The sequence below is a fragment of the Miniopterus natalensis genome, chromosome 18, assembly GCF_054644295.1.
Source record: "Miniopterus natalensis isolate mMinNat1 chromosome 18, mMinNat1.hap1, whole genome shotgun sequence".
NCBI lineage: Eukaryota > Metazoa > Chordata > Mammalia > Chiroptera > Miniopteridae > Miniopterus > Miniopterus natalensis.
In genome coordinates this window covers 40,940,118-40,949,433 of record NC_142098.1, presented here as the reverse complement: position 1 = coordinate 40,949,433, position 9,316 = coordinate 40,940,118, and the positions used below count along the sequence as shown (strand labels likewise).

Sequence of the window (9,316 nt, the reverse complement as noted above, 5' to 3'; positions counted from 1 at the left end):
GCAAAGGCTATGGCTTTTTAAAAAAATCCTCACCTGAGGATATGGTTATTTATGAGAGAGAGAGACAGACATCCATGTGAGAGAGAAACATCAATTGGTTGTCTCCTGCACCCACCCCGACTGGGGATCAAACCCGAAACCTAGGTATGTGTCCTGACTGGGAATTGAACCCACAACCTTTTGGTATATGGAAAGCTTCAACCAACTGAACTACCTGGCTAGGGCAAGGCTGTAGCTTTTATACAGTACCTGGGACCACCATTTAGGCCATTAACATTTTACCTATATTCATATATATATATTGTTATATACAGTTACATGTTACATGTGCATATATACTATGTATAATTTTATATGTATTATGTATAATTTTATATGTAAATATATATTATAGATAGACTTGTGCATAGATGTATGTATGGTAGGTCCCCAAAGATGTCACATCCACATTCCCAGGACCTGTGAATATGTCACCTTATACGGCAAAAGAGACTTTGCAGATGTGACTTGAGATGATCCTGGTTATCTGAGTGGCCTTTAAATGTAACCACAAGAGTCCTTAGGGGAGCGAGGTAGGAGGTTCAGAGTCAGAGGAGATGGGGCCACAGAAGCCGAAGTGATGTGGCCACAGTCTAAGGAATGCAGATGGCCTCTACAAGCTGGACAAGGCAAGAGAACAGATTCTCTCCTGAAGCCTCCCAAAGGAACACAATCCTGCTGACACCTCGATTTTAGCCCAGTGGAAGTCCACAAGTCCAAAGCCCATTTAGGACTTCTGATTGCCAGAACCATAAGATAATAAATCTGTGTTGTTTTAAGCCACCAAGTTTTTTTGTAATTTGTTACAAAATAGGAAATGAACACAATAGGGTACCCATGGGCCCAGACTCCTGTCTGATAGTTATCCTCCACAGTGCTACAAACACGCACACTCACACAGGCCCATATGTTTGTATTCCCTTCTCTGTCCAAAATATCACCCTGCACAACCCAGTCCCAGCAGCTCAATACACCTGAGACTCTGGGCCTCAACTAAAGCTGGAGAGGGGGCTCTTATGGAAGACTAGATCTAGGAGTTCATTAAGCCCACCCAAAGCAAACACCTCTGCATACCAGGCCTGCAGGGGCTCGTTCCCAGCCTTGAGCTCTGAATCTGGTGCGCGGAGGCTGCGAGCTTTCCGAACAACCTTGCCTGGGTATTTGCTTCAAGAACCCCCCTCCTCTGCACCTGGTAGGACACAGGGAAGATTCTACTAGGGAGAGGGGGTGATCAGGCGGGTCTGCACAGGGGCTGCTGCATGGAAAACGGGCAGATGGGGAAACTGAGGCCAAGAGAAGGGGTGGGGTGCGTCAAAGGCTGCCTAAGTCAGACATTAGGGGTGAGAACCCGGGGCTCCAGTAAACGATGGGGTAAGGGCTCAAATGAAGAGGAAAAGGCCCGCAGGTGAGGAACCAGCGCAACCTGACAGGAGAGGGCGGGGCGGGGCCAGAGAAGGGGCGTGACCGCGGCAGGGGAGGGGCTTACCGGGAGCGGCCCGTGCACTGGGCGGGGCTTAGCTGGCAAAGGCGGAAAGGCCTAGAATAAGGGCGGAGCCTGAGGCGGCGGGGCGGGGCATAGTGCAGAAGAGGGCGGGGCATGGGCTGGGCGGGCCAGATAGAGGCGGGGCCAGGCCGGGGAGGGGCGGGGCGTGCTGAGGGCAGGGTTGGGGGCTGCCGGGAGGATGAAGAGACCCGGCTCGCTAAGGGGTGGGACCCGGGGCGGGGCAGGGGGCGGGGCCGGGCGCCGCACGGCGCGGTGGGAAGGGCTTAAGGGCAGGGCGAACGCCTCAGCCCGAGCGTCGGAATCGGGCGGGAGCGCCGGAAACTTCCAGACGAGAATGCGTATTTCCGGTCAAGATGGCGGCGCCCACTAGAGTCAGGTGCGGGCCAGTCTGTCTTCAGTAGCGGCGGCGACTCGGAGCCCGGGGAGGTGAGGTCCGCCCCGCTCGGGCTCCCTTCTTCCGAGAAGAGGGAGGGAGGAGATTCGTTGATATGACGACCCAACGGGGAGCTTTGGAGGCGGGACAGTGGCGTTGCTAAGAGACGGGCACGCACACACTGGAGTTAGGGGAGGGGGTTGCTACGGTGCTGGGGAGAGTGGGTGGGGCCTGTTGCTAGGGAGGAAGGCGGGGCTTGTGGCTTTGGGGACGGGTCCCGCGGGCCCTGAGGGAGGAAAGGGGGTTGGTTGAGGTGCGTGTGGGCAGAGTGACTCGGTGTCATGGGGGGCCTCCGAGCCTCCCTAAAACGCCACCTTCTCAGCAGAACCCCAGGAGTCGACCCGTCGGGACGCCAGAGCTACCTCCGCGGTGACCACCCCTACCCCCAACACATTATCCGCTTCTGCACAAACAGCCCATGGCGGACCAAGGCTCGGGGGGCAGCCGCCTCCCCCTGGCTCTGCCCCCGGCCTCCCAGGGCTGCTCGTCAGGGGGCGGCGGCTCCTCGGCAGGGGGCTCGGGCAACCCGCCGCCCCCCCGCAACCTGCAAGGCCTGCTGCAGATGGCCATCACGGCGGGCTCTGAGGAGCCAGACCCCCCGCCAGAGCCCATGAGCGAGGAGGTAAACGGGGGGGCGCGAGGAGCCGGGGGGGGGGGGGAGCGGGGGGCGTGGGAACAGCTACCTCTTGGAAAGCGTGGCTTGGGGAGCTGGGAGCTGGAGTTTTCCTGGTTGGGGGGCGGGAGCCCGGGTGTGGAGGCGCAGTAGGCTGTATTTGTGCTAGACGGGGTTCTCGTAGGCTGAATGAAGGTCAGATCTCATAACTGTCTGAGGGGGCAGACCCCTGGGTCCTATGCTGGAAGGTAGAATAGCATCGTGGTAGAAAGAAAAGCAAGGGCTCTCCAGCCAGACAGTTCAGCCAGACAAGACTGAATTCCGCATTATCCAGCTGTGTGACCTTGGGTATATCACTTAGTCTCTCTGAGCCTCAAGTTCCTCATTTGCAAGTTGATGATGTTAAAAATAATAACAGCGCTTCCTAGGGTGGTTCTGAGGTTCCAGTTTAAGTAGGGCTCCACACTGGGCCTGGCGCTTAGGCAGCCTGGGGTTCATGCTCAATAACAGCACAGGCTGGCTCAGTTGGTTGAGTGTCATCCATGCACCAAGAGGTCACCGGTTTGGTTCCATCGGGGCACATGCCCTGGTTGCGGGCCAATTCCAGTGGGGGGGCGTGTAGGAGGCAGCCGATCTAGGTTTCTCTCTTATCGGTGTTTCTATCTCTCTCCCTCTCCCTTCTCTCTGTAAAATCAATAATAAGTTAAGAATGTGTTTTAAAAAAGAACACCAGCTCTATCGGCAGACTGCTTAAGTCTGACCACAGGCTTTGTGGATGGCTGACTGTGTGATTTTGGGAAAGTCACAACCTTTCTGTGCTACATCTCTGAGGTGGGGATGACAGGAATACTTCATAGGGCTATTTTGGAGATTAATAGCAATATTTGTTATAATGGCACTTTGTTAGTGATAGTGGTTACTGTACAGGCATACCTCGTTTTACTGTGTTTCATGGATGTTGCCTTTTTTAGAAACTGAAGGCAGGACCTTCCACCAGCAAAAAGATTAGGACTCTCACCCTGGCCAGTGTGACTCAGTGGTTAGAGCATTGGCCTGTGCACCAAAGGGTCTCGGGTTCAATTCCCGGTCAAGGGTACGTACCTGGGTTGCAGGTTCGATCCCCAGCCCGATCAGGGCGAATGTGGGAGGCAACCAATCAATGTGTCTCTCTCACAGCAATGTTTTTCTCTTTTCTCTCTCTTCCTCTCGTTCTCTCTCTAAAACAAACAAACAAAAAAACAGCCAACAAGATCTAATCTTCTCCTGCCCCATACCTGCTTCTCCGCAGTCTTCCCATCTCCTAGGTAACTCAGGACAGACACCAAGGAGTGCTGCTTCCTCTCTGTCTCCCACCCCATAGCCCATCTCTCCATAGATCTAGTGTCTAGACCAGCTGTGAGTAGAAATGAAGCTTGATATGTGTTGATTGAAGGATCAGTCAGCTCTCAGATGTTGGCAGTTGTTATTAATGACTTATTCATGAATTAATTTGTTGACTAACTCACCCCACCTTGTCCCCCAGCGGCGCCAGTGGCTGCAGGAGGCCATGTCGGCTGCCTGCCGGGGCCAGCGGGAAGAGGTGGAGCAGATGAAGAACTGCCTTCGAGTGCTGTCCCAGCCTCCACCCCCCTCAGCTGTCGAGGCTGAGCTGGCCATGGACCAGCAGGAGCGCGAAGGGGCCCTGGAGCTGCTGGCTGACCTGTGCGAAAACATGGACAATGCTGCAGGTATACCCTGGCTCACCCCAGGCTTGTGCCAGCTGCTGGGTCATCTTCACCTCCTGGTCTCTTTTTTGTCTTGCCTCCTCCTTAGTGCATGTCCTGCTGTGGCTCAGCCCTTGTCCTTTGTCTTGGCTTCCTCTCCAGGCTCCCAGCCTCCAGCCTTTTCCCCTCTAGTCTGGCTCTGACTCCATTCCCAGATGGGACTTTCCTGTCCCTCTCTGTTCGGTCCCCATGCCATCAGGAGTAAGGATGGCACCTTCTCTCACCCCACCCAGACAGCCTGGGGGGGAACAGCTCTGCCCATAACACTGGCTCTGTCTCCTCTCTACGGCACAGACTTCTGCCAGCTATCGGGCATGCACCTGCTGGTGGGCCGGTACCTGGAGGCAGGGCCCGCGGGGCTACGGTGGCGGGCGGCACAGCTCATCGGCACCTGCAGCCAGAACGTGGCAGCCATCCAGGAGCAAGTGCTGGGTCTGGGCGCCTTGCGCAAGCTGCTCCGGCTGCTTGACCGGGACCCCTGTGACTCAGTGCGAGTCAAGGCCCTCTTCGCTATCTCCTGTGAGTATCCTGGGGCTGCTGGGGAGGGGCCTGGGTCCCCAAGGTCTGGAGCTGGCAATGGAGGCAGGCCCTGTAGGGATCTGCTTGGGGGCAGAGGGAGAGGGGCTTCATTTGTTCATTTACCCCCAGCACTTGTCAGGACTCCGTGCTGGGTGCTGACACCAGGGTGGTGAGCTTGCCAACTCGATCTAGTCAGAGAGCCAGGTCTTAATGACACAGGACTGTCACTCAGCTTGTCACTTGTGCCCATCAGGGTTTTCAGCCTCAACCCTGTTGACATTCCCAGTTGTATCTCAGTAAAAATATACTTAAAAAAGTAATGCTTGTGAAGAGCAGGCGCATAAAAATTGATGATTGTGATGATGCTGGTGAAGATGATAATGGTGGTAGTGGTGATGATGATGATGCTGGTGATGCTGGTGGTGATGGTAAAGATGATGCTGGTAAAGATGATGATGGTGATGGTGGTGGTGGTGGTGCTGCTACTGGTCAAGATGGTGAAGATAATGATGAAGATGATGGTGATGATAGTGGTGGTGATGGTGGTGACGATGGTGGTGACCATGACCTTAAGGCCCATCCTCTCTCCTCTCCCCAGGCCTGGTCCGGGAGCAGGAGGCCGGGTTGCTGCAGTTCCTTCGGCTGGACGGCTTCTCTGTGTTGATGCGGGCCATGCAGCAGCAGGTGCAAAAGCTCAAGGTCAAGTCAGCATTCCTGCTGCAGAACCTGCTGGTGGGCCACCCAGAACACAAAGGTGGGGTGGCTGGGGCAGGGAGCCTCGGGTGGAACTGGAGGTTGGGTGGTAGGGGAAGGGAATGCACAGAGGAGGGGTGGGGACTGTCCCTCTGACCCTCGAGCCCCTTCCCTTAGGGACCCTGTGCTCCATGGGGATGGTTCAGCAGCTAGTGGCCCTCGTCCGGACAGAACACAGCCCCTTCCATGAGCACGTGCTTGGAGCCCTGTGCAGGTGTGCTGGGGCCCATGAGAACAAGTTCTGGGGCGGGTACCCCCACCTCCCAGAATGGTACCACTAGGCTCCGGCTTCCTCTTTCCTGGGACCCAGGAGTCTGGGGCTTTCCCTTGGGGAGTACTGGCCCTCTCTGAACCTGTTTCCTCACCTGTAAGGGGAGTGACACAACAGCCCAAGGAGGAGGGGGGAGGCTTTCTTTCACACCCCCACCCACTACAGTACAAGCGGATTAGTGTCTGAAAAAAGTGATAGGAGGGAGCAAATGAGTGAGCCGTGGCAGCCTTGTATGTGGAGTCGGCTCCAGGCCAGGCACTTTGTGAAGTGCTGTTTTATACAAGTCCCTGGAATGGGGTGGGGCAGCATGAGGTCCATGTTGCAGATGAGGAAACTGAGGTCTGGTGTGGGGAACTGTCTTTCCCCAGCTCCTTTGGTAGCACTGGGAGGTGGGCCTATGTTGAGGGAGGTCCCAAGAACTGCTCTCCTGCCCCTGCAGCCTGGTGACAGACTTCCCCCAGGGTGTGCGGGAGTGCCGGGAGCCAGAGCTGGGCCTGGAGGAGCTCCTTCGACACCGCTGTCAGCTGCTGCAGCAGCATGAGGAGTACCAGGTAGGGCTGGCAGAGGCCTGGCCTAGGGCACTCACCCTGGGGTCAGCAGGCGTGCCCTGCCCCATCCCTGCCCTCCCGATCGCTGTGGTCTGTTCTCCATGCTGTGTTTATGTTTTATCCACGTGTCTCATCACCCATGTGCCTTGTGTTGTCAGCAGGGACGAAGGAGGAACCCTTTCTTAAAGGGTTAATGAATTCATTTAACTATTATGCAGATCATTTATATCACATTCAAATATTCAGTAACTATATGTTAGGCCAGTAAAGAACAAATAAATGATAAATAGCAACCAACTAAATAAATAGATAAGTAAGAAATACATGATAAATAACAACTAAGTAACAGTGATAAAACTGGCTAGTGAAATAGATAAGTAACAAATCAGTCATAACTCATTAGGTATTTAATTACATAGATATTAATTAATGTATAAGTGATAAATAGCTCAGATATTTAAATAGATAACCACAAATAAGTGATAAGCAACAACCTGTCCCTAACCACCCAGTACCTCTCCCAGTTCCTGTGGCTTTCCTGAGATAGTCTGTGCACAAATGAGCACGCGTGCCTGTAAATTGCTGTCCCCTCCCTTCCTCTGTGTTCTGCCAAGTCAGCCTGTCCTGAGCTCCGAGTGCTCCTTGCCAGCACCCCCGAGTGCACACACTGCTTTCCTCGTACAGCTGCACTGTCACCACCCTTGTTGACGGACGCGCAGGTTGTTTCCACTCTCTGGGTACTAAAAACACTGCTAAAAGAGTAACCCTTCATGTATGTTACTTTATATGCATGAGTGTGTGTACACAACAAATTTCTAGGAAGGAAAGGACAAGTTAGGTACGATAAAGGTGAAGTCACAGGGTGAAGGGCTGTTTCGTCAGCTGTTGCCCAGTTGCTCTCCTTAGAGGTTGAACTGGTCCATAGTGTAGCCACCAGGGTGCCCAACATCCTGGCCAGGAGTGGCTGGCCTCAGACCATTGGACCTTTTTCCAAGCTGATGGGTGAAGCCAGTTGGCATTTGCGTTTCTCCCAAACGAAGTTGGGCATCTTTTTCCTTTCCTGTTAGCTGCTCATTCACATTTTGCCCCGTTAGCTGTGGGGTGGTGGTTTCTGCAGTTGATTTCAGTATTGACCATGTCATCCCTGTGTGAGGAGTCACAATTATTTTTCTGCCAACTTGGTTTTCTTTCATTTTGTTTCTGGCATCTTTTTGCTAGGCAGATACCTTGTATGTTTATGCGGTCCAACCCATCAGTGCTTGCTTTCTTGGTTTCTGGAGATTGGCTCGGTGGAAGGGGTTTTAAGTAGGGATAAGTAGTTGAGTTGTGTCAGCGAGTTAGAAAGAGCCTAGGGGGCTAATGTGGGGACAGACCAATGGGGTGCGGCTAGAGGCTGGGAGACCTGGGGTCTAGTTCAGGAGTCCAGACATGGGCGAAAAGAAAAACAGTGAGTCATGGATCTGAGCAGAGGTTGGAGAACTCAGGGAGGCTTCTGGGGCCCCGTGTCCGGGAGGGAAGAGGAGTGTCTTTGGGTGCAGCGCGCCTTGGAGGCAGGGGCGAGCCTCTGCGCTCAGGGGTCCTGTTCTTGCCCCAACCCAGGAGGAGCTGGAGTTCTGCGAAAAGCTACTACAGACCTGCTTCTCCAGCCCGACGGACGACAGCATGGATCGGTGAAACCCCGTGGCCCCTGGCCCCCTCTCTGTGGGAACCGTAGGCCTCCTGCCTCCCAGCCACGAGGCCCTCTCCCAGGGGAGAGCAGGGCCTTGTTGGTGCGGGGCGGGGGCGTGCCAGCTGGTCTCTGCTCAGCCCCCTGGAGGGGCACTGAGAAAGGCACCCCCTGGAACCCCACCTCATGCTCTCACTCCATTACCCCTTATGCTTCCACACGTCTTCCAATAAAGGTTTTGCTCTTCCTCCTTCGCTGCAGCCTTTGCCACCACCTCTGGACGGTGCCTGGGGAGGGGAGGAGGGGCTCAATGTTAGGGGGTCTAGGGAGCCACGAGTGGGCGGAGCCTGGGAATAATAAAAGTGCTGCTCCAAAACTCAGGGTCACTGTCTCCTGTCATTTACCCAGCCTCCCTTGAGAGGGAGTGTGAGGTACACCCATTCTTCTTTTTGGCCACCCGTTGTGGGATTTCTCCTCTATGTAGGGAATCCCCCAGGTTAGGTTTTCGCTCCACAGGTCCTCAGGCTGAAGCCCTCTTCTTTACCAGCATCCCCTGTAGGGGCACATCGTGGAACTTTAGCCCCCCAATTGGAGCCTGCTGCACAGCATGCTGGGGAGCACGTGCACCAACAGCTGGCGGTGCTGCTCAGATGGTGGAGGCCTGTCTGTGCCTGGGGCAGGCCCCTGCTTGGACGTGGGGTTCGTTCCCAACTCCAAAGCATGGAGCCTTCTCTCCAGCCTCAGAGATTTGGGGTGGGGTGGGGAACTGCCTCACTCCTTTAATAAATTGTTTTGTATATTAGGTAAAGGAGGTTCCACCGTTTGCAACCAAGGGTCTGACCATTGTCATTTTTTAGACAAGGAAGCAGAGCCCAAGGTGGTTAATCCATGGCTGAGTTCACAGAGCCAGGACTCAGACCTGGGCTGATTCCCAAGGCGGGCCCCTCCACCTTGTATCCTGGTTTCCTAGCTCCGTCTGGTGCCACTAATACCTCTCCTGTGGAATTTACTTGTACTCCTGGGATTTTGGAGGAACCGGTTATTTTCACCTGTCTTCCCAAATTCAGGATAAATGTGGTTACAGGATCCAAGAATTGGAGGTCAAATGCCATGTTTATTACTTGCTGCTACTTCACTCCAGCAGTAGTCACTCTTGTCCAAGTGTTCACAGACAGTACTGGGCAAGCACTGACCTCTGCTTGCCAAC

At 54.4% G+C, this 9,316-nt stretch overlaps 1 protein-coding gene across 1 annotated transcript; it reads left to right on the top strand.

Annotated features, from left to right (window-relative positions):
* Positions 1-1,946: 1,946 nt before the first annotated feature.
* HSPBP1 (HSPA (Hsp70) binding protein 1) lies at positions 1,947-8,490 on the top strand. Its single transcript, XM_016218343.2, has 8 exons — positions 1,947-1,969; positions 2,302-2,598; positions 4,112-4,316; positions 4,647-4,871; positions 5,470-5,625; positions 5,742-5,838; positions 6,335-6,446; positions 8,043-8,490. Exons 2-8 carry the CDS (start codon positions 2,395-2,397, stop codon positions 8,115-8,117), a joined length of 1,074 nt encoding a protein of 357 aa, XP_016073829.1. The 5' UTR covers positions 1,947-1,969; positions 2,302-2,394; the 3' UTR covers positions 8,118-8,490.
* Positions 8,491-9,316: the final 826 nt, after the last annotated feature.